This window comes from Oreochromis niloticus, linkage group LG3 (assembly GCF_001858045.2).
Source record: "Oreochromis niloticus isolate F11D_XX linkage group LG3, O_niloticus_UMD_NMBU, whole genome shotgun sequence".
NCBI classification, from domain to species: Eukaryota; Metazoa; Chordata; class Actinopteri; order Cichliformes; family Cichlidae; genus Oreochromis; species Oreochromis niloticus.
Window position 1 is genome coordinate 39,576,897 of NC_031967.2, and position 25,269 is coordinate 39,602,165.

The 25,269-nt window shown below is 41.2% G+C and overlaps 2 protein-coding genes across 2 annotated transcripts; both read right to left on the reverse strand.

Moving 5' to 3' along the window:
• Positions 1-506: 506 nt before the first annotated feature.
• Positions 507-6,301, reverse strand: LOC109199371 (stonustoxin subunit beta-like). The gene is made up of 5 exons (XM_019354703.2): positions 6,249-6,301; positions 5,644-5,817; positions 3,129-3,302; positions 1,661-1,707; positions 507-1,485 (listed from the first exon to the last, which is right to left on the reverse strand). Exons 3-5 carry the CDS (start codon positions 3,182-3,184, stop codon positions 956-958), a joined length of 633 nt encoding a protein of 210 aa, XP_019210248.1. The 5' UTR covers positions 3,185-3,302; positions 5,644-5,817; positions 6,249-6,301; the 3' UTR covers positions 507-955.
• Positions 6,302-6,602: 301 nt separating this feature from the next.
• On the reverse strand, positions 6,603-23,302 carry LOC112845537 (protein NLRC3-like). Its single transcript, XM_025904956.1, has 7 exons — positions 23,211-23,302; positions 14,384-14,519; positions 14,198-14,299; positions 11,673-11,751; positions 8,186-8,414; positions 7,126-8,055; positions 6,603-6,607 (listed from the first exon to the last, which is right to left on the reverse strand). The coding sequence occupies exons 2-7, from the start codon at positions 14,470-14,472 to the stop codon at positions 6,603-6,605; spliced, it is 1,434 nt and encodes a 477-aa protein (XP_025760741.1). The 5' UTR covers positions 14,473-14,519; positions 23,211-23,302.
• Between the last annotated feature and the right edge of the window lie 1,967 nt (positions 23,303-25,269).

The window sequence follows — 25,269 nt, forward strand, 5'->3', positions numbered from 1 at the left end:
GCTGAATTCAACTGAGAAAATTGTCGGGCGGTGGAAGGAATTCTTCGAAGATCTCCTCAATCCCACTGGCACGTCTTCCATGGAGGAAGCAGAGTCTGGGGATGAGGATCACGGATACTGGGTGGCCTCTCCCTTAGAGATAGCATGAGAGGTCCAGCCATCCTGGAGGGGCTCCTCCACATCGAAAGGAACCAGTTGAGGTGGTTCAGGCATCTGACATGGATGCCTCCTGGGTGAGGTGTTCCTCCGGGCACGTCCCACTGGGAGGAGGTCCCAGAGCAGATCCAGGACATGCTGGAGAGATTATATCTCTCGGCTAGCTTGGGAACGCCTTTGTGTTCCCCTGGACAAGCTAGAAGAGGTGGCTGGGAGAGGGAGGTCTGGGCTTCTCTGCTTAGGCTGCTGCCCCCGTGACCAGGCCCCGGATAAGCGGAAGATGATGGATGGATGTTTCTTTGATTTGATCAGTTTTTAAAATAAACTGTTTTTATAGAATGACAGAAACATGAGATGCTAAATGTCTTTAATATTTTATACATTGAGTACCATTGGATGATCATTTATTTAGCCAGACATTAGAAAAATCACATTAAGAAAGAGAAATCAAACATTTGGATTCATTTTACTGATCTCAGACCTTTCGAAAATGCAGAGAAGCTGGTTGTGAACTGAGCTTCAGAGAAGCACAACATACTGATATTCACTATGAAGCTTTGAATGGAAAAAGACAAAGAAACAACATGTGGATCCTGTAATAATGGTAGATTCCATCTTTTAAGGACTGAAGAGGAAGAGATTTACAAGGAATCATTTAGAAGAGTTTAAAACATGAACTGATTGAATCCATGAATCTGAAAACATGTTTCTGAGTGAAAGAGACAGGGTTGTATAGAGTGAACTATCTGTTCATCAGTCAGAGTGTTTCTCTAACAGGAGGACACTCTTTACACACAACTCAGCACAGACAGACTGACGAACCAGAAGACCAGAACATAAACCCAGGATAAAGAGTTTCAGTGAATGGGGTGTTGAAGGTGTGGAGGTGGATCAGAGAGTCAGAGGAGACTCTGTAGAAGGACAGAGTGCCAGCAGGACAGTCCACATACACTGCTACTCTTTTAGAGATGGAGGAGGAGGAGGAGATGGGTGTTTGTATGTTATTGTGAAGGGCAGACCGAGGACCATCTTCAGAGCAGATCAGACTCCAGGACCCATGATTCCATCCAAACACACAGTCATCACTGCCTCCTTTCCTTCTGATTCTTCTGTAACTCACTGATATATAAACTTCTCCTCTCCACTCGACCTCCCAGTAACAACGATCAGTCAGACCATTTCTACACAGCAGCTGAGGACGAACATCAAATCTGTCTGAATGATCAGGATATAACTGAACCTCCTTCACACGCGTCACCTTCCTATTGTTGTCAGACAGTTTGAGGTCTGTGTGTACTGTGTTTGTGTCGATTGTGAGTTGACAGGAATCTGATGGAGAGAACAAACACAATCCAGCTGCAGTTATTGATCCATCAATTATTCATTGATTGACACTTTGATGAGGACTCCTGACACCAGAGATGTGAATGAGTGATGTGAAAGTTTGAAGACGATTGAATGTGTGCTGCTTTGTTTTGATGAATGACATTAAAAACACACTTACACTTCCTCAGACCTGGTTTCAACCATCGGGTTCCAGCAGGCTCCACCCTGAAAGGAGGAGGAGGGTCAGACCAGCACAGTCTCTTTCAGCATGCACACATGGACATTACATCGCTCTCATACACATACTCATAGACACTTATAGGATCAGTCCAACATTTTCACAAGTACACTTCAATCCATACGTGGTTCAAACTCCTGATTATTTGCACTGATCAGATATTTTTGAGGTATCTGTTGTTTCTGTTCTTTGCAGTTGATCTTGAGGTTAATTTCTGTCATCAGTTGATTGAGCAGTTAATGATCTTGGAATTTAGTTGTTTTGCTTTGCATTAGACTGTAGGATTTAATCTTAAAATTAGACTGATCCTGGATCTGTCAGTATACCACTGTATTGAATGAAATATGATTGATTCAAACTGTTGCTTTCATTATCTTTATATTCATCTTCTGTTTAGCTGGAAAGGACAACTCCCTGCCTTTGCTGCCAGCTATTTTTCTCCTCTTGGTGTCAGTGTGGTTACTGTACATGACCTCTGACCCCTGAGTGAGTGCAGCACTGTTTTCATGTGTCTTAATGCCACCTGAAATCCGTTCATGTTCTGATTTAACAGCAGATTTCTCCACATCCACAAAGGGAAATTTCTGCCTCTGTCTCACAAACAGTGGACCATATATTTGTTTTTGAATATTTAATGTTGAAACTATTAAGGGACCAGTGTATTTCCTCAGCAAACATTCTGATCCTCATTTTAGTACTCTGAATTGTTCTGCTGTGTGTTACCTCTCCTCCTGTCCTCTGAAAGTCTGAAAATTCATTTGTCATTAAGAATACTTCCAGTCTGAGTTGTCACATTACTGACAACTCAATAATAACAAACTGGGAAGAAGAAAATCATTCATTTTACAATATTTATTCTATTCCATCAAAATAGAACAATACATATTAAATTGTGACTGCTGTACAAACTTAAATATGTGAAGAAGGCAGGTAACACTGATCCTTGAATATTTGACTTATATTTACAAACATTTAACTACATATACTTCACTGTGATATAAAAACCATTGTAGATCAATACATTTCTTGACTAATAATGACCTAAAAACACAGCTCTGTCTCCCCATGTTCACATATTCCAATTAGCACTTCAGGAACTATCTGAAGTCTGCATGAACCATGTGAGGTTCCCTCAATCTGAGCGTCCACTGACACAACTCTCCATTCAGCAAATGTCATTCTGAAAGTGCTATAACTAAGTTTAAGAATATAATCCACCCACTGCTATCATCTTCAATGCCCTGTACCAACACAGAGCACAGCAGCTACCTGAACACTACTCAAACAGATGTCGATCATCTTGTTAATAATTTTACCTCCTCACTACGTACGACTCAAATCAGAAGTGGCTGAATGACACAGGAAATGTTTCCAGCTCTTCCTCCTCCTTCAGACATTCTCTCCATACCTGAGGATGTCCAGTCTCCAACGTGGATCCTTCTGTCCAGCCAACAGCAGCTTCATTCCTGAGCCTCCTGGATCATTGTAACTCAGGTCCAATTCTCTCAGATGGGAGGGGTTGGAACTCAGAGCTGAGGCAAGAGAAGTACAACCTTCCTCTGTGATCAGACAGCCTGACAGACTGCAGACACACAAAACAACTAATCTGTCAATAATGACTTTCTGTTTGTTAGACACAATAACATCTGTCCATTTCCATCCATTTAATTTAATTTAACTTTATTCATAAGTGACAGTTCCAAACAGACAATGACAGTCATCTCAAGCTGTTTTACAGTGTAAGGTCACACCCTACAATATTAGAAATAAACATCCAACCATCAGACAGTCCACCGTGTGCAGCGTTTGGTGATGGTGGGAAGGAAGAACTCCCTTTTACAGAAAGATCCTACCAGTGAAAACAGACTCCAGAGGGACCACAGGGTTCAGTGCTAAGACCAATACTGGGGGTGGGGGTTAACAGTAGGAAAAAAAAGATTGCAACTTTGCTTGTGGATCCCCACTCTGGTATATTGGGGCATTAATGAATTCAGCAAGATTTCTTGAACTAAGAGCTACTCCATGAAAAGGCGGGGTGGATACCATCTCTTATAACAAGACCAGCTTTAACTCAGAAATTCTATCAAATATCTACAGGGAGTGCAGAATTATTAGGCAAATGAGTATTTTGTCCACATCATCCTCTTCATGCATGTTGTCTTACTCCAAGCTGTATAGGCTCGAAAGCCCACTACCAATTAAGCATATTAGGTGATGTGCATCTCTGTAATGAGAAGGGGTGTGGTCTAATGACATCAACACCCTATATCAGGTGTGCATAATTATTAGGCAACTTCCTTTCCTTTGGCAAAATGGGTCAAAAGAAGGACTTGACAGGCTCAGAAAAGTCAAAAATAGTGAGATATCTTGCAGAGGGATGCAGCAGTCTTAAAATTGCAAAGCTTCTGAAGCGTGATCATCGAACAATCAAGCGTTTCATTCAAAATAGTCAACAGGGTCGCAAGAAGCGTGTGGAAAAACCAAGGCGCAAAATAACTGCCCATGAACTGAGAAAAGTCAAGCGTGCAGCTGCCAAGATGCCACTTGCCACCAGTTTGGCCATATTTCAGAGCTGCAACATCACTGGAGTGCCCAAAAGCACAAGGTGTGCAATACTCAGAGACATGGCCAAGGTAAGAAAGGCTGAAAGACGACCACCACTGAACAAGACACACAAGCTGAAACGTCAAGACTGGGCCAAGAAATATCTCAAGACTGATTTTTCTAAGGTTTTATGGACTGATGAAATGAGAGTGAGTCTTGATGGGCCAGATGGATGGGCCCGTGGCTGGATTGGTAAAGGGCAGAGAGCTCCAGTCCGACTCAGACGCCAGCAAGGTGGAGGTGGAGTACTGGTTTGGGCTGGTATCATCAAAGATGAGCTTGTGGGGCCTTTTCGGGTTGAGGATGGAGTCAAGCTCAACTCACAGTGCTACTGCCAGTTTCTGGAAGACACCTTCTTCAAGCAGTGGTACAGGAAGAAGTCTGCATCCTTCAAGAAAAACATGATTTTCATGCAGGACAATGCTCCATCACACGCGTCCAAGTACTCCACAGCGTGGCTGGCAAGAAAGGGTATAAAAGAAGAAAAACTAATTACATGGCCACCTTGTTCACCTGATCTGAACCCCATTGAGAACCTGTGGTCCATCATCAAATGTGAGATTTACAAGGAGGGAAAACAGTACACCTCTCTGAACAGTGTCTGGGAGGCTGTGGTTGCTGCTGCACACAATGTTGATGGTGAACAGATCAAAACACTGACAGAATCCATGGATGGCAGGCTTTTGAGTGTCCTTGCAAAGAAAGGTGGCTATATTGGTCGCTGATTTGTTTTTGTTTTGTTTTTGAATGTCAGAAATGTATATTTGTGAATGTGGAGATGTTATATTGGTTTCACTGGTAAAAATAAATAATTGAAATGGGTATATATTTGTTTTTTGTTAAGTTGCCTAATAATTATGCACAGTAATAGTCACCTGCACACACAGATATCCCCCTAAAATAGCTAAAACTAAACACAAACTAAAAACTACTTCCAAAAACATTCAGCTTTGATATTAATGTGTTTTTTGGGTTCATTGAGAACATGGTTGTTGTTCAATAATAAAATTATTCCTCAAAAATACAACTTGCCTAATAATTCTGCACTCCCTGTATTAAGGCCCTGTTGCAGTTTCAAATTTGTTTCAGTATCACCTGATCTGGCCCCAGGAATATGTTGACCTATGGTTGTGTCCAAATTCACATTTCTAAAAACAGAGTCACCAATATGAAATTATGAATTTTAAAAAAGTAAAGAGTCTGGTGATACAAAAACGTAAATAAAAGTTAAATTTAGAGGTTTAGGTTAAGGTTTTTGTTTGTGCCATACCACAATAAAGATGTTAAATGTACATTGATGAAAAAGGCTGAATCCTGACCTCAGATTTTCCAGTGTACAATTTGGACTCTTTAATCCAGCACACAGAAGCTTTACTCCAGAGTCTTGCAGGTTGTTGTTACTAAGGTCCAGCTTAATCACAGTAGAGGACTGGGAGATGAGAAAGGAGCACAGAGCCTCACAGCTTCTCTTTGAGAGATTACATCCAGACAGTCTGAAAATCAATTATATTTGTGATGAAATGAAATTATTTTTTGATTCAAGCTACTACAAGAAAAATATTTCCACATGGACTTAATTGATAAGAATAAAAATACATTAAAATTAAAGTCTGGAAAGAATATGTGTAAAAAAAATGTATTTGTTTTGAAACAACACACTTATACCTCTGTATTTAAACCAGAAAGGAGCTGGTACAATTAGTAAAATACATACTTTCCAAATTAGAATATACGTGTTTTAGCTCAGATTTGAATTCAAGTAGTTAATGGACAGCTGTGGGTCCACTATAGAGTAAGTCTGGATAGTGCCTTTATAAAGGCTACACACAAAAAAAGTTTTAGAAATGCTACCACTTTATGAAGCTATAAACAGCACATTGAACTGATACTTTAAGAACAAAAGTATGAGAAAATATTTACTTACAGAGCTTTTTTAGAGACTTTGACCACTGGCAGCAGCCTCAGAAGAGCCTCCTCTGAAGCAGAGTATTTCTTCAGGTTAAACTCATCCAGATCTTTTTCTGATGACAGTGAGATGAAGACCAGAGCTGACCACTGAGCAGGAGACAGTTTATCTGTGGAGAGACTTCCTGAACTCACGGACTGTTGGATCTCCTCCAGTAGAGAACGATCATTCAGTTCATTCAGACAGTGGAACAGATTGATGCTTTTCTCTGCAGACAGATTCTCACTGAGCTTCTCCTTGATGTACTGAACTGCTTCTTGATTGGTCGGTGAGCTATTTCCTTTCTGATTCAGACCTTGTAGGAGTGTCTGATTACACTGCAGCGAAAGACCCAGGAGGAAGCGGAGGAACAAGTCCAGGTGTCCATTTGGACTCTGTAAGGCCTCGTTCACAGCACACTGGTGGAGAGATTTTAAACTCTTTATCTTTTCAATTAATTTAGGCCATGTGGAGGATGTTTGTTCTTCCAGCAGATTGACACCAGAGTTGAGGAAGGTCAGATGGACATGAAGAGCAGCCAGAAACTCCTGAACACTCAGATGGATGAAGCAGAACACCTTGTCCTGGTACAGTCCTCTCTCCTCTTTGAAGATCTGTGTGAAAACTCCCGAGTACACTGAGGCTGCTCTGATATCGATGCCACACTCTGTCAGGTCTGATTCATAAAAGATCAGGTTTCCTTTCTGCAGCTGATCAAAAGCCAGTTTTCCCAGAGACTTAATCATCTTCCTGCTCTCTGGACTCCAGTGTGGATCTGTCTCAGCTCCTCCATCATACTTGACCTTCTTCAATTTGGCCTGAACCACCAGGAAGTGGATGTACATCTCAGTCAGGGTCTTGGGCAGCTGTCCTCCCTCTCTGGTTTCCAGCACATCCTCCAGAACTGTAGCAGTGATCCAGCAGAAGACTGGGATGTGGCACATGATGTGGAGGCTTCGAGCTTTCTTGATGTGGGAGATGATGATGCTGATGTGCTCCTTAGCTCTGAATCTCTTCCTGAAGTACTCCTCCTTCTGTGGGTCAGTGAACCCTCTGACCTCAGTCACCATGTCAACACAGCCAGGAGGAATCTGATTGGCTGCTGCAGGTCGTGTTGTTATCCAGAGGCGAGCAGAGGGAAGCAGTTTCCCTCTGATGAGGTTTATCAGCAGCACATCCACTGAGGTGGACTTTCTAGGGTCAGTTAGGATTGTAGTTTTGTGGAAGTCCAGAGGAAGTCGACACTCATCCAGACCATCAAAGATGAACAGAACCTGGAAGTCTTTAAAGCTGCAAATTCCTGCTTCTTTAGTTTCAGTAAAGAAGTGATGAACAAGTTCCACCAAGCTGAACTTTTCCTCTTTCAGCACATTCAGCTCTCTGAAAGTGAATGGAAATATGAACTGGATGTCCTGGTTGGCTTTGTCTTCAGCCCAGTCCAGGCTGTATTTCCGTGTTAAGACTGTTTTCCCGATCCCAGCCACTCCCTTTGTCAGCACTGTTCTGATTGGTTCATTTCTTCCAGGTGAGGCTTTAAAGATGTCTTCATGTCTGATTATTGCTTCTAGACTGTCTGGTTTCCTGGATGCTGTTTCAATCTGTCTGACCTCATGTTCATCATTGACCTCTGCAGTCCCTCCCTCTGTGATGTGGAGCTCTGTGTAGATCTGATTCAGGAGGGTTGGGTTTCCTGCTTTAGCGATGCCCTCAAACACACACTGGAACTTTTTCTTCACTGCAGATTTAAATTTATGCTGATGCCACTGGAGGTTTCTTGTGGATGCTCCTAAAGGGCCCAATAGGCAAAATACATCAATAAATGACTCATGAAGTGCATATATTTTGAATGTATTGTGTTTATTTATTGAGACATCGTTGAATATTTTAGCAGCCTAAATAATTTGAGAATAATTCACTTCTCTGTAGATGCTCAACCAAGTCCTTCTGCTTCATTCTCTTCAGGAAGTCCAATGTAATCGTCACAAAGGCTTCTCTGATGTTTTTACTCTGCTCTTCATCCTTTCCCAGTAATACTTCCTCATCCTTGCATTGACTCTTTAAGCATTCTAGATCATCTGCACCCAGGTCTCTCTGGATCTTCTTCAGTTCATTCTTTACAAAAGTGATTATTTTGTCCTCCAGTATCTGGAACAGAAAACTTTATGAATGAGCCAATCATCCGCAGCCTCAACCAGTTACAAGGAGAAGAAAAAATAAGAGCATAGGTAGAGCTGGGTTCCTGGGATTCAGTTTAATTATGCGCAATACACACGATCCCAAATAAAATATGAAGTTTTATAAAGAACTTCAGAAAATTCCTGTTGTTCAAAAGAGTATGCATCACATAAAAATGTACAACAAAGATTGTATCTGCAGCTAAATCTAGATATTATTCAACAGTAATTGTCACAGTGAATGGAGTGAGCCGTGTGGGCGAAATAAAGGAGGATCCACGCGCAGGCACTCTCTGAGATGTGAAGGTGGTTTATTGTAACATAAAACACAAGGGGAAAAATGGCAAAACAGAGCTAAAGCTAAACTATACTGTAACAAAACTAAACTACAAAACAGCAAACCAGAACACGAACATGAAGGAGAGTCAGCAGAGGCATATGGAGTATGATAGCAGGGAGGACACACGGAATGAAACACAGACTAGCAACTAGTACAAAAGTAGACAGGACTTAAATACACACAGAAGAACACAAGGAGATTACAAATAGGTGGGGAACACAGCTGAGTGTAATGGACAAGACGAGACAGGGGAAGCAAAACAGAATACACTGACATGAGACAAACCTTCACAACAAAACAGGAAACAGAGATGTGAACTTGACACTGAACTAAACCTATACCAAACACGAGACACAACATAAGAACTAATCCCTCACCAAGAACCCAACATTTACTTTTTCTAGGTAATCCATATTTAAAAATTAAAAATTAAAAAAAACAAACAACCCAACTCTGTTGATGTGCAACTTTACTCTCACTTTCTAGTGTGGTGGATTTTATTATGACATATACACCTGTATACACTAGACATGTAGTCATTTTTACTTATTACATTATCTAATCATATATACTCATATATAATATGCACACTTACACTGGAGTGTTTTATATAATGGAATCAATGTGTTAAGCATTTAATCTGCATGTTTAAATCACAAGACCCACAAATTCTGGTCAAATATTACCTAAAAGTATATTAACCCTTTCATGCATGAATTATGAAAAACTCAATCAGGATTTTTTTTGTTAAGTATTTTTATTCATCCTTAGGCATTAAAAGATGAATAAAAATCCATCCATCTTCTTCCGCTTATCCGGGCTCAGGTTACTTGCGCAGAAGCCAGAGCAGAGAAGCCCAGACCTCCCTCTCCCCAGCCACCTCCTCCAGCTTATCCGGTGGAACAAGGCATTCCCAGGCCAGCCGAGAGATATAATCTCTCCAGCGTGTCCTGGGTCTGCCTCGGGGCCTCCTCCCGGAGGGACATGCCCGGAATAACTCACCCAGGAGGCGCCCAGGAGGCATCCTTGGCAGATGCCTCAACCGCCTCAACTGTCTCCTTTCGATGTGGAGGAGCAGGGGCTCTACTCTGAACCCCTCCCAGATGGCCGAACTTCTCACCCTATCTCTAAGGGAGAGGCCAGCCACTATTCGGAGGAAGCTCATTTCCGCTGCTTGTATTTGCAATCTCATTCTTTTGTGAACAAGACTCCGAGATACTTAAACTCCTCCACTCCGGGTCAAGGACTCCCTGACCCGGAGTGGGCACTCCACCCTTTTCTAGCTGAGGACCATAGCCTCAGATTTGGAGGTGTTAATTCTTATTCCCACCGCTTCACACTTGACTGCGAACTGTTCCAAAGTGAGCAGGAGGCCATCAGTCGATGAAGCCAACAGAACCACATTATCTGGTCCGTCCTCGGTCCTGCTCTTTTCTCTTTGTACATGTTGCCGTTGGGATTAATTTAAAATATTAAATTATATGATTTATTAAAAATATTACATCTCCTTTCACTGTTATGCCAGTGATATCCAGATTTATTCACCTTGAAATCCGATGTGTGTGCTTCTTTGCAACCTCTGTTCAACTGTCTGCATGAAGCTTAAATTTGGTTATCACATAATTTTCTTACACTGAACAAGAGTAAAACTGAAATCATAGCTTTTGATAGTCACACCCAGACCAGTTAGCTGATGCCCTAGGCCCTCTCACTAGCCATCTCTCGCTCACTAAGAAACCTCGGAGTGTTCCTGGATAGCTCTTTTAAACTTGAGAAACAGGTCTCCACTGTGGTAAAAAACAGCTTTTAGCAGTTGCGTCAGATATCCAAAGCCGCTCCTTCTTTTAAAGGACCTTGAAAAGCTTATCCATGCATTTATTACATGCAGATTGGACTACTGTAACTCCCTCTACTTGGGCCTCCAAAAATCTTCTCTTTACCGGCTTCAGTTAGTTCAGAATGCAGCTGCTGGTCTCTTAACAGGTACGAGAATCTATGAACACTTCATTCCAATTTTAGCCAACTTACATTGGCTCCCTGTTAAATATCATATAGATTTTAAAATTCTTTTGTTCACTTTTAAAATTCTAAATAATTTAGCGCCCAACTATCTTTCCGAAGTCCTCCACTTGTACAATCCCAATAAAGCACTTAGATCGTCCAATCAGATGCTCCTAGCACAACCTAGGACTCGAATGAAGTCGAGAGGTGACCGGGCCTTTGCAACCGTAGCACCTAGACTCTGGAATAACCTCCCCCTCATATTGGTACCACCGAGTCTAGAAAGTCTTCTTTTTACTTTGGCTTTTGATTCTAACTAGTTGGCTGTTATCTCACTTGCTGTGTTGTCACCTATTGTTTCTTGTCCTGTTTTATTGTTTTGTCTTAATTGTCTCATGCTTTTACTGACTGTGGTCAACTTTGTTGTTTTTAATATGTGCTATATAAATATATTTTGATTAGATTTTTTGATTTGATCCATGAAAAGCAGAGATGAGATTCTGAGACCACCCCAGTGAAAGCCTTCCGCTACTTGGCTGTGCAGAGAAATTCTGTCCATAAAATTTATGAACAGAATTGGTGACAGCCCTGGCAAAGCCGATCATCCAGCAAGAATGAGTCCGACTTGTTGCCAGCTATGCGGACCAAGCTCTTGCAACGGTTGTAAGAGCTTGGTCAGCCCTTTTCATTGCCTATACAGTAAACAAAACTGACCCCCAGGGTGTGAGGGCCCACTTATTGCTGCTTGCAGCTTTAATTATTATGGTTTTCCACATTTAATCCCGTTTTTGAGGACTTCAACCACTAACATTCTGTTCAAAAGATAACGCTTGCTCTACCTTATGAGCCAGAACCCAGGCACCCAGTAGTTGTTGTACATTTACAGACCATAAATATGGAGTCCAGGTGTGTTTTATTTTGCTGGGCAGACTGACCACTGGGAACCTCTGAGCTCTCCTGGTCCACTCTGTGGAGGAAACATGAAGAGTCAGAATAATAAAACAAAATACTAAAACCTAAAATGCTGCCTAAGAGGTGCTGGTCCTCTGTATTAAAGAAGAAGAAAAAAAAAAACACTACCAATGTTGCTAATGCTTGGAGCTATCTGACAGAAAGACATTATTAAATAATCTTGTTATGTTAACATTAACCCTCTGGGGTCCAGGGTATAATTGGCTGTTTTTTATTACTTTTGATTTTACCTCTATATTTCACCTTTAAAAGCTGCTTATCTTGCCTTGCTGAAAACACAAATTAAAACATTGTATAAAAATTACAATCATCAACTCAAATACTTGGTTCTAATTGAATATAAATTTGTAAGAACTGTGTAGAGCATGAATCAGTCTGTGTCAGATCCTGAATTTAAAATTTCCACTGAAGTCACGGGTAAGAGGCAAGTGGAACCAAGATCTAAGCCATTTGCTGTTTGAAGTTTGCAAGGATGCACATAACTGGTCCGCATGTTTTCCGAGAATACGTCCCAGATAGCAAGGAGACATTGAACAGATGTTGATTTTCCATCTGAACCATCAGAATCGTCAGGATTGAAATGTCAACACAAAACCAATGTTGAAACAACATTGAAATACTGATGAAACCTGACACTGACATTGAAATAACATTGATTCACTGTTGTTCTGTCATTGTTGATTGTTGATCTATTTATAGTTGACAATCACGTTGAAAAACCATCGATTTATGGTTGAGCGGGAAATAAAAGCTGCTACCACTTGGACTATTCCATAGCACCCCTCTCACAGTGGTACATCCCATCAGGCAGCGGGAAATTCCATTTAAGCTCAGCAGAGTTGTCCGGACATTTTGTCAGAACACCGAAGACAACAGTTTCTGCACGGCACTCTTGGCTGTATCAGGTAAGAATGTAAGAATTTAGTTATTCGTTATTTGAAGGTCGACGTATGTATGATATCAATAAAGCTAACTTAAACAGAAGGAGAAAAGTATAAATTTCACAGACAACACCAACGCTGAACAAAGAAAATATTTTCATGTCATACATTCATGTCTTTCCGTTATAAAGCTACAAAGGTGCTTTTGTTAGCCCTGCGGTCGGCTTGCCCACCGTGTACCCCGACTCTCGCTCTATGGCTGCTGTATGCAGAGTTAAATCCCTCAAACGATTTACAAATGTATGCAATATGATTCAGAAACGTAAAGTTGCCTATACGGATGTGTCTACGGATGTGTACAATGCTTGTGTTAAATTTGAAGATTTGACCGCACCCGCTCCCATTTATAAACACGTGAGTCACCTGAGACCGAATGATCACGTGACATGCCCACATGATTTTCCGTGACTTCAATAATGAATGTTCCCTACCTGGAACTTATCTTGAATAACATGTTTTTCCTCTTTTTATTTACATTGTGTTTCGTGTTTTGTTTTTTTCATTTTCTCATTTCAGATCAGTAAAGTACCTTCCACCCATAAACAAGTAAGATACTCATGTCTTCAAATTATTGTTAGTTTTAACCATTTTTAACCAGTTACAGACTCTGATGATGAGCAACCTCCAAAATAAAAGGTTTCCCCAGGACCCATGTGTGAAAGTACCAGGTAATAATGTAATGGTGTGTGTGTGTGTGTGTGTGTGTGTGTGTATTAGTTTCTAGTTTCAGAATTCTTTATTCTGGCTTCAGATGCAAAGTTCAGAGCTCACAGTTCACGGTCTTCATTTTTATCCCTGCAAGAATCCACAAGAAGAATCTACAAACCTCCATGAAGGCAAACTTCTTAGCAGGACATCAAAGCAGCGCTCACGTGGAGTCAGCCTGAGTGGAAGTCCCTTGCTACACTGTGTTTGAAGCAAAGCATAAAGGAGACACCTGCTGTGGCAGCTGGAGTCCTACAGACACTCATCCTCTTCACTACTGAAACTCCTCCTGCAACATCCATTCTTTACACTCTGACTGCTGTGTTTATGGAAACGCTATGACACACACAGCTTCACATATGAACAGAGAAATGTGTGTGAAAAAGAGCTGAGCAGCTGACATTAAACATGAGTCACAACAACATTTACACACACATATACCTCTCTGCAAGAGAACACACATCTGATTTAAAGTCAACAACTTTCTTTGACTGCTGTTTCTGTAGGAAAACTTTGTTTCCATTCTGAAAGAATTATAATATTATGCAGTATTAATATTTCTGATGTCAAACATTTTTTCACCAATCAAAGCCACTCAGCTGCTCCTCAAACATTTAGTATGTTTCATGTTTCACTTCCTGTTTGCTGGAGTGGATTTTTAGTTGTTTAGAAACCAAAGGCTTGTTTTTAAGAGACAGTTTAAATGGGACTGAGGGAATGATGCGTCTGCACTGGAGTTTATATCCAACAACATCAAGCAGTTAAATCAAAGAGTTCATGTTACTAACAGCTCACCTCTCTGCAGCAGACAGAGGCTGGACTTTAAAATGAATGTAGCGATCATTGGACGCATCACTCTTTAAGGACACAGAGCTGGGTGGAGATCCAGGTTGGTTCCTGTGAATAATAATGGAGCAGTGATGTGAGTGCTGTGCTGTGACATGGAGAAGAGTCATAGAGAGTTAGAGATGGTCATCTCACCTCTGAGCTTTGGTCTGGCTCTCATCTTCCCCACACAGAGTGGTTTTAGAGGGAGGGACTCCCTCCTCTCTGTCCTTACACCGATCCATGCTGCTAAATTTACATCCACATCAGCTCACACACTTTCTACCTTCACCTGCAGAGGAAACACAAATCATTCATGTGCACATGAACTGAAACCCTCCTTTCCATCATGTGTGCTGTCCAAATATCAGCTGCTTCTTAACTGCTTCATCTCAGTATCAGCTGAATGCAGACAGCAGTGTGAAGCAGAGGAAGCTGCCATCAGCTGTTCTACTTCTACTATCAGTCCCATAGAAGGAGCCGTGAAGCACACAGGATGCATTCATGATACACACCGATTCACTGTTAATAAGAAGCCTATTTCATCTAGCAACCTTCTGTGTCTGTGAGTTCAGGATTAATGTGGGCAGTCAATCAGAGGTGCTGGTTAAACATTGCTTTCATTTTTAGCCCGGAAGTTATCTTCTAGAGTGATCGCTTTTCAATCAAATGAACAGTTAGACATTTCATCAGCTAAATGCAGCGTCATCAGTCTGAAAAAGTTCAGTTTAGTGTCATGAACAGCAAAGAAATCTATCAAACCTTTAGAGTAGATATTTGCGTAGCAGGAACAGCAGTCAGGTTCCTTTAACAACATACTTCAAGTTCCTGACTTTAATGTGAAAAGTGAAACTTGCCTCTTATCTCCTTTGACCATTTCTTCCCTTTTTCCATTTAGGCTGAATTCCAGCGACATAGGGTAATTGCACTTTAGATTCATTAAATCTGCCATTCAAGTTCTCACAAACCAACAGGTTCATGAAGCAGACACAGCTTTACTTCACAAAATGCGCTCTCTGGGCTCTAACTAGTGCAGACATGATCTCGTGAAAAACCTAAAAAAAAAAGTCTTTGTCTCTACACAGACGGTCACAGGGAAAACAATCACTGCTGGTATGTCTGTGAAGGTTCTCAGTCATCCAGGTCATCGTAGTCAAAGGAGTTTGCAAAGAAAAGCGTCTGGACTTCTTTGAGTTGCTTGAAGACGTTTCACCTCTCATCCAAGAAGCTTCTTCAGTTCTAAGGTCAAATGGCCGAGAGTCCCAGATTTAAACCCAGTGGGAGTATCCCCCCAAGGAGGGACAAAGGACCCCCTGGTGATCCTCTAATCACATGCGCCAAGGTGTGAAAGTGGGTGTGGGACCTAATCAGCCAGGGTTTCGGGTGAGCTCATTGTGAAACCTGGCCCCACCCTATCATGTGATTTCCTGAGGTCAGATGGCCCAGGATGTGAGTGGGCGTTAAGGCGTCTGGGGAGGGAACTCAAAACTGGATTATAGATGGCAGACAGTTGGTGTCGTAAACCACCGCCTCTGTTCAAAGATGGTCGCTCACAGTGGACATAGATGGCCTCTTTCACTCCTCTTTCAAACCATCTGTCCTCTCTGTCCAATATGTGAACATTGGCATCCTCGAAAGAGTGACCTTTATCCTTAAGATGCAGATGGACTGCTGAGTCTTGTCCTGTGGAGGTGGCTCTTCTATGTTGTGCCATGCGCTTGTGAAGTGGCTGTTTGGTCTCTCCAATGTAGAGGTCTGGGCATTCCTCGCTGCACTGTACAGCATACACCACTGTACAGTGGTGTACAGGCTTGTACAGCATACACCACTGCTGGTATCAGTGTGAGTGTCAGCAGTCAGAGAAAGTTCACACAGTGGAGGCAGATATATTAAAACATCATTATTACAAGAGTAACAAGAAGCAGTATTTGTGGTTATCAAACTGAATTAACAATTTTCATTTTTCAGGTTGATGATTGTGGGTCACTTTTACTCATGTCCAATACCATGGCAATGTATATGCTGCTGACTGAGAATAAGCAGGACTTGACCTGAATCAGAATCAGAGTATCTGATTTCTAACCCTGTAGTCACTAGTAGTAGCCTGATTTATTTCACTGAATGTTTCTTCAAAGCTCATTTCAACATGTCGAAATCATGAATGAAAGTGCAGACTGACAGTGGATCACATGATGTTTAAGGTAGAGATGGCACGATACCGCTTTTTTATGTCCGATACCGATACCGATATCATAAATTTGGATATTGGCCGATATCGATATGAATCCGATATAGTGTGTTTTTTAATCAATAAAATAAAAATCAATGTTTTTTTAATAACTTGCTGCTTTTTGTATAAGTTCATACTCAAGTTAAAAAAACAAAACAAAAAAACAACACTAAAGCTATTCTGTTATACCTGTATGCAAAAAATACACTGCACCCAAAATATTTCATAGTTCAGCAACACTGATCAATCTAATAAACTTAAATCTACTCCATCCTCCCTATTCTGGTATTTTAAAGAGTACTTAGCAGAAATATTAAGCAACCTAACTAATAGGGTTGCAAACTCCCAGCAAAAAAAAAAAAAAATAGGGAACCACCCCCCACCCTACACCTCATGATGCTTAATCAACGTAATCAACTTTAATTTGATGCAGTGTGGAAAAAAATGCCCAGAAATAAATTATTTTTCAAGAATAATTAAATAGATTCAACATCTTTCTTCAACAGAATTGCAGAGTGCACAGATGGTACTTTCCCAAAGGAAAACGTAGTATAGCTTACTAGGGTAATTAGACTTAACAGTTACTATATACAGTTATGGACTTCTATACATTTTAAATCAGATTAAAACTTTGGGTGTAAGACTCAGATAATTATTTATTAAAAGCGAGACATTTTAAATGAGAATAAGAAAGGAAAGTATGTCATTGTGCCCCCTTTTCCCTGTTCATGCCCTATCGGCCCCCCTGGCTAAACTTTGCTAGATCCGCCCCTGCACAGTTACCAGCGGTCAGCTACGTAGAAAAGGATCCTGGTCTAGAAAGTAATATTAAATAAATTCTAACAACAGCTTATCAAGGTTAAATGTGCTGCTGTTGTTCAGTCGCTGGTTTCCTCTTTCTGGTGCAAAGTGGGCCAAAAACAAAGAAGAGAGATGGACTCGCGACAGAAAAGCCGATCAGCTGATCATTAATCAGTTTCACGATTGAAGTAGCAGCAGCAGAGGGAGGGAGAGAGAGGCAGTCACTCCATATATGGGTTAAGCTTAAGTGGGAATGCTTTACAAACATTCAGAGATGAACTTACACACTTGCTTTACTTCTCTCTGGGATAACTTCCTCGGAGATGAAATGCTGGTCAGGAGGCTACAAATACACACAGCCGCTCTATCGTGAACACACTGCTCCGACGTGCTACGGTTATGAGCCGAGTTACGCCATGTCGCAAGTTTTGTGAGGTGCTTTTTTGATATATCCGATCCAGTAATTTACGTCAGTATCGGACCGATACCGATACGTAATATCTGATCGGTCCATCTCTAGTTTAAGGTGGGTCATGTGACATGTTCAGTATTGTCACACATGTCTAGATTGTCCCTGATATCATAGCTGCTTAAACACTGATGATTATATTTATTACTTTTATTTATTTATTTATTTATTACTGATGGCAGCAAAGTTTGAATGGAGCTCTCTGTCTGTGCTGAGCTGTCGCACTCTGGAGGTCAAAACACAAACTGTATGATGTCACTGTAACCACCACGGTGACAGGAAGTGTTTTTAAAGGACTGAAACACTGAAATAATGCTAACGGTTGTCGTTAGGCTCACTCAAAGCAGTGTTGATGTGTGTGAAGGACCAGCGGACTTTCCAGCATCACATCTGTTAGCTGGGTGTCTTAAATGAAATGATGGACGTGGATCCATCTCAGCCAGCAGGTTCTTCCTCACAGTTGCTCCGTAAATGCCCACGAGCATCAGTCCAGCTGCTTTAGCCTCAGGGTCCAGCAAAAGGTGGAAGAGGAAGAGGATGAATCAGTGTTGACGTGCTGTGACTCTCAGTAATGCTGCCCTCACATCTGATCTGTTTTCTGCTGGAAGGCAGTGGTGGTCCTAGCCTGTTTGGCGCCCTGGGCGAAGACCCCTTCTGGCGTCTTATAAATTGTTAAATTATAAATTGTTATTGATCCCTGTACCCCGAGTCCTAAAGTGTATATTTATTTCCTTGTTCTTTTTATATTTATTGTTTGTTTATCAGTGTTGGGACTAACGCGTTATTAAATAATGCGTTACAGTAACTACGTTATTATTGTGGTAACAAGCACAGTAACTAGTTATTATGCCAAAATCAGGAACGCGTTACTCGTTACTGGGATTTAGATAGGCTCGTTATTTGTTACTTCGTGTGGAGGCTATCGCGGAGCTTCCACAGATTCAGTAACATTAGCAAGTGGTGGAAGCCAGCAGGTGGATGAAGGAAAAGGGAGGCAAGAGGAGAGACCCGAAGCGGCCGCCCGTCTGAGTGTCAGGTGAACTGAACTTCAGGTGAGAAGTTATGACCTGCAGTCTATCAGTCAGATATAAACCAAGTTTAGGTGAGTTTATTTTCGTTATGCTGACATTTTCGTACTGCGTGCTAGCTAGCATGACGGGGTTTCTAAACAGCTGGGTGGGTGCTATGTTACTGATGTTGAACTTTATTTTGTTTATAAGGTTAATTATTAGAGTTGCCAACCATCCCCTAAAAAACGTAATTGTCTCGTATTCAGAGAAAACATTATGCGTTTCGTATTGAGGTGAAAAGGAACGCAGTTTGTCCCGGACTTCAGCTACAATGAAAAAGACACAAAGCTGCAGTTATTCTGTGTCTTTGCTTGCTTCTTCTCCCCTCCCTCTCCTGTTTCTACTTCAGTCATGAAACTGATCAATGATCGGCTTTTCTCTCTTGTTTGTTTATCGCCCACTTTGCGCCAGAAAGAAGAAACCAGCGGATGTCGCATTAAACAACAGCTGCACGTTTGATCAGCTGTTGTTAGAATTGATTTAATATTAATTTCTAGTATTAGCTGATGTTTGCTGGAGCCACAGCTGTAAAAGCTGCTGGTCATGATATCGGTTTGGATATGAGGTGAGAGGGAAACATGCAGATGAAACCAGGAGATGTCCTTACTGAATCATCAGAGCTGAGCAGGTGATGGAGAAACAGGTTTACCTTTAGGTGATATGGATGAGTTGAAGGGAAGTTATGAACTGTTTCTGAGAGACAAATAACACCAGCATCCTTTTCTAAGTAGCTGACAGCTGGTAACTGTGCAGGGGCGGATCTAGCAAAGTGTTGCCAGGGGGCCAGGTAGGGCATTAACAGGGAAAGGGGGGCACAAAGAAATACTTTCTTATTCTCATTTAAAATGTCTAGCTTTTAATAAATAATTATCTGAGTCTTACAACAAACGATTGATAGATTGATACATATCAAGACAGTGTACATCACTGTCACAACAGTGTTTGTTTTCATTCAAAGGCTTTATGATTTTTCCTATAATGGTGGGCCGGTCTCTAGTCAAAATGCCCGGGCCGATTTTTTGTCCCAGTCCAGCCCTGTATGCAGCTCATCTGCAGTCTGGTGTTACCTACATCTTCCTATTCAGAAGGCAGAATTTCTGAGTTCTGAGTACAATCAAAGCACCACGACTGCAGTTTTTGTGTTGGATGTAAAAAGCGCACATGACGCTGTGACGTAGGCTAGAATCATGGCGGCGGTCAACGACAGTCCAGGCATTGGATTTCTCTTGTGGAAATGTGCGCATTATTTTTTCCTTTCTATTGGTAGGTGGCACAGTGCACTTGTGGCAAGTAAGCAAGCTAGAAGACTGGAACTCTCGCTGGGTATCCAGTTACGGAATCAACACACAACACAAGAGAAGTCTGAGTAAAATCAAAGTTACTTTCCCTAGTAACTAGTTACTTTGAAAGTAATGAGTAACTTGAAGTAACTGAGTTACTTTTGATGGAAGTAACTAGTAATGTAACTAAGTTACTAATTTAAAGTAACTTACCCAACACTGTTGTTTACTTGCACTCCTGTAACTGGAGCCTCGTCATTTCGTCTCTCTATATACTGGATTGTATGTAGCAGAGACGACAGTAAAGTTTACTTTCACTTCAGCAGCGAGCAGGCGCACCGAGGACTCTCACGCTCAGTTTAGAAGCGTATAGAATTTTGAAAAAACATCGGTGCAAAATATAAGTCTGTACCATAATGTCTGGTGTTTTCGTGTTTGTTGGTTTGTTTTTATTTTGTTTTATTTTGCGAGTTGGTTATTAGATGCTGCTCCAGCCAGCCAGAGAATCCCCGCCGCCCCGCCCTCTCCTCCCTGTGCCGCAAGCAGCAGGTGCACCTCGCAAAGGGAGGGCGCCCTTACTCCCAGAAAATGGGCGATAGAAAACCGATAGAAAAAAAGAAAAAAAAAAAAGAAAAAAAACCGATCGGTGCCTATGCCATTCCCAGTATGCGCTGGCATGACGTCGCGCAGCATGATTAATGAGCTTTTTTTTTTTTTGTTGCCGATGCCCGTGATGCCGCCCCGGGCAACTGCCCGTGTCGCCTGTATCTAAAACCGCTACTGCTGGAAGGAGACGGGTCGCCATCTGGCAGCTTTGCACGCACAATTCAACCGACACCATTGCGCGATATCGAATCCCAACAGGACACAAAGCAAAAGAAAATTAAGCGCTCTCTAAAATCAGCATCTGACCGCAAACCTGCGCGACCCAATCACAGTTGAAAGTTTTCCTGGATATACTCTGGATGAGCAGCACTACGTTAGACAGACACACAACATTCAAATGCCTTTTGCATGAGAGCCTTTTGCATGACAGCTATGATGTCCTCACAAACCTAAAACAAGTCCAGCTGCCTTTCAAACATGACTAGCATAACCTGGATGACTGAGAAGCTCCAGTTTCAGTTTCTTTGTGAAGCTTCTGACCTCTGACCTCTTAAGCATTCAAGCATGAAAGGCTCCTGTCTCGAGGATGAACCAGTGTGATGCTCATCTTTGTACACTTGCATTGACTTCACTCTTTTTTTGTCGGGAGTATGAATGAATGTGAATGTTGGACAGAAAGCCCTTAGACACAGCATAGAAAAAAGTGTTTGCACTAATGGGTTCAGGTGACAGAGTCAATAAAGACAAACTGATGATCAAAGCTGTCACACTTATATTTAAAATGTTCACTGAAGAAAACATTCCACCTTAAATGCTTCAGGTAGTTTACAGTGGGTTCGGAACTTATTCAACCCTGCTTAAATTTTTCACCTTTTGTCATATTGCAGCAATGTGCTAAAATCATTTAAGTTCATTTTTCCTCATTAATGTACACACAGCACCCCATATTGACAGAAAAAACAAAATTGTTGACATTTTTGTAGATTTATTAAAAAAGAATAGCTGAAATATTACATGGTCCTAAGTATTCAGATCCTTTGCTCTGACACTCATATATTTAACTCAGGTGCTGTCCATTTCTTCTGATCATCCTTGAGATGGTTCTACATCTTCATTTGAGTCCAGCTGTGTTTGATTACACTCATGTAATAGAAATGGCTTATGTATAAACCAACTAACATTTTAACTGCTAGTTGGTTCCAGCAGTTAAAATGTTCTTGCCTGTACATTTCTGTGGACAAAGTTGTAAAGGTGTGTTTTATCTTGTGTAGGAGACATGTTTATCTTCTCACAAAGCGCAAATTTTGTTGCACCTCTATTATCGCGAGGTTAGGACATGATAATATTGGCTGTGAGGCCCACGTTTAATAATCATGCCAAGGAGTTCAGTGAGCTATCTGTGAAAGCCTGGTTAGTCTAACAGCTGTACAAGGTATTTGCTATAATTTTATTGTAATATTCTGAAAATGTGTAATGTATGGTGTTCTAATTATTTTATGTTTTCATTTAGAATGCACAAGACTGTAAAGTTATTCTTCTAGGACCTCCGAAGTGGCAGGCGGCAACTTTTATTTTTTGTTAAAGCACAAGTATTACTTTTAATAGACTGAAGCGCTTTGTGTTTTATGTTTGTAGTTTTCACGGCGTTCAATAAATGCAGCAAAGCGCCCGTCTTGAAGAAGCCATGCCTGTGTCATCATTTTGGAGTTACAATACTGATTGGACTTGATTAGGAAAACCACACACCTGTCTATATAAGACCTTACAGCTCACATTGCGTGTCAGGGCAAATGAGAATCATGAGGTCAAGGAACTCCCTGGAGAGCTCAGGGACAGATTTGTGGCAAGGCAGAGATCTGGCCAAGGTTACAAAAAATTTCTGCTGCACTTAAGGTTCCTATGAGCACAGTGGCCTCCATAATCCTTTAATGGAAGACATTTGGGATGACCAGAACCCTTCCTAGAGCTGGCTATCTGGCCAAACTGAGCTATTGGGGGAGAAGAGCCCTGGTGAGAGACAAAAAGAAGAACCCAAAGATCACTGTGGCTGAGCTCCAAAGATGCAGTCGAGAGATGGGAGAAAGTTGTAAAAAGTCAACCATCACTGCAGCCCTCCACCAGTCGGGGCTGTATGGCGGAGTGGCCCAAAGCCTCTCCTCAGGGCAAGACACATGGAACCCCGCATGGAGTTTATTTAAGGGGGTCTGAATACTCTCCATACCCACTGTACATCTTACAGAAGAAAGTTCAACGTCACTGAGGAGTAGTTCATGAGAATGGACATGAGAACTGAGCACAGAGTCAGTGTTTGCGCTCCTCTTTGCTCACTGTGCTTGTACATCACTTATTTTCAATGATAACGCAGTTAAACAGCGTTCATTGAAAATATGAATTCAAATGGAGATAAAATGACATCAGGGAGTAATTTTTACCACCCCGTCCATCAAAAGATGATAAGGCGAAAGTCAAAGTCTAAACATTAAGCAAGCAAGGTGCCTCTAAAATATGAGTGAAAACAAATTCAAACCTGCTGCTGCTCCGATTCCACTCTGCCTCATTGGTCGAGCTGTGAGTCCTTTACTGTGAACTATGGATGAGCAGATTTGTGCTGGATATGGTCATATGATCATGTTATCATGTGACGCTGAGTTCATGACAGAGAAGTGAAACCTAGTGAGGAATTTTAGATGAAACAAAAGCAGAAATGGATTGTTGGAGGCACCCTGTCCTGTTACTGAGGGCAGCATTAAAATGTTGTAGTGACACTTTAAACTGGTTCCACTGCAGATCAAAGAAACACTCAGTGTGTTAGTTGTTTTTAGCTGAGCTGTGTCCTTAATCCCATCTGAAGTGAACAGTTTGCTGCACAGCAGGAAGCCTCTTCATGGCAAACTCATGTTACACTTTATCAACTCCATGTTTCTTCTTCTACTTGTTTTAACTGGAAACGTTACTTCCTGTCTCTCTACAGTGGATAACCGCTCTTCTTTAATGATTTGTTTGGAGCTGATTTAACAGATTAATTTAGATATAATCAGTTAGATCTTGTTTCCATGAAATTCTTCATTATTCTCTAAATGTTCCACTGACTACAGCAATAAATAATAAATCAAAGGCCTCACAGTCTGTGAGCCCACTGTGGGTCCTGAATGATTTGTAAGCAAGTGTATGCACGTGCTTCGGAGTTTGTACGTGCTTTGCCTCTAGGGGCCACTGTAAATATACTTTTATTTATTCACTCCACATAAAATGTGATAAATAAATCATATAATACAAAAATCAACTATTCACATTTCAGCTTTTTAAATTTTCAGCTTTTTCCTTTTAAACAAATTTAAAGTGAAACAACACAAAACACTGCAAACCACAACAAAATTAAATGTAAAGTAAAATATGAAAACAAAAAGAAGATGCGCATTCTCTGTCATATGTGCCTGCATGAGTAAACTTTCCGAATCCTTTATCATCCGCTACTGAAAATAGTTGTGGATGATTACTATACTTTTCTAATGTGACGTTGTTGTCCCTGGCTCTCTTTCTCTCTCTCTCCCTCTGGCTCTGTTCCTGTGCTACAGTGAGTGTAAACACCGCCCTATGGTGTTATTTTTGTGCCACTATTCTGAGCGCAGGTAAAAAGAATTTGAGCGCACATAAAAAAAATTGCAGGTGCAAGTGTTGCATTTTGAGAAGAAATTTATTTTGAGCGAAGAAAAGCTAAATTTGAGTGAACAAAATTCATTGCTGCGTGCAAAAAATTTATTTCAGTGTTTGCTATTATCCATACATACACACAATAGCAGCCCCTCTCGCTCAGTTTTTGCATTTGTGCTTGCTCGCAATGTGTTGCTCGCGCTCTCAACATTTCTGCCCGTGCGCGTTGAACTTTCTGTACACCGTTATATTTGTGCCACAAAACCAGCCAATCACAGACTTGGATGCAAAAAAAATCTGATTGGCTGTTTTGGTCTCCAATCAGCTCGAAATGACGAAATGCAATATCCCACAATCCATTTCGTCCAAAACTCAAATGAGGCAGTGGCGGAGGAACACAGAGTGGCAGAGTTTGAGTTATTACTCTTTCTGGATCACAAAATAAATTTTTAAAGATATTTTCAGGTGAGAATAGTGCTGTGTGAACTTCAAATGTCTGCTCGATTCATCAAGAATTCACATATTTGCAAAAGTGCTCAAATGTTTTCAGAGATGCCTGTTCACCAGGTGACCACACAGCTGGACTGGCCATTGGGCATTTGCCCGATGGGCCGATGGTGATTTTTCACTTTTATGTTTGTTTTTGTAAGGGTATAAACAATGAAAGATATTGAATTAGCCACTTGGTCATGATCAACTCTGGGCTGGACCAATTACAACACATCTGTACTGAGGTGAAAAAGAATGCGATTTGTCCCGACAAAAGACACAAAGCTGGAGTTATTCTTCTCAAAATGCAACACTTGCACCTGCAATTTTTTTTTAGATGCACTCAATTTTTTTTTTATGTGCGCTCAGAATAGTGGCACAAAAATAACGCCATACCACCCCTCCGCGCTCTTGCTAGCGCAAAGCACAAGGCTCGTGTGTGAAGC

Excerpts from the sequence above, each read along its gene's own strand:
- LOC109199371 (XM_019354703.2), bottom strand. The coding sequence starts at position 3,184 with ATGAAGCTGCTGTTGGCTGGACAGAAGGATCCACGTTGGAGACTGGAC. Across the intron at positions 1,708-3,128 it reads TGGAGACTGGACATCCTCAG|GGTGGAGCCTGCTGGAACCC; the intron begins GTATGGAGAGAA and ends TCCTCCTTTCAG. Across the intron at positions 1,486-1,660 it reads GAAACCAGGTCTGAGGAAGT|ATTCCTGTCAACTCACAATC; the intron begins GTAAGTGTGTTT and ends TCTCTCCATCAG.
- LOC112845537 (XM_025904956.1), bottom strand. The coding sequence starts at position 14,472 with ATGGATCGGTGTAAGGACAGAGAGGAGGGAGTCCCTCCCTCTAAAACC. Across the intron at positions 14,300-14,383 it reads AGCCAGACCAAAGCTCAGAG|GAACCAACCTGGATCTCCAC; the intron begins GTGAGATGACCA and ends TATTATTCACAG. Across the intron at positions 8,056-8,185 it reads GGTTGAGCATCTACAGAGAA|GAGCATCCACAAGAAACCTC; the intron begins GTGAATTATTCT and ends TGGGCCCTTTAG.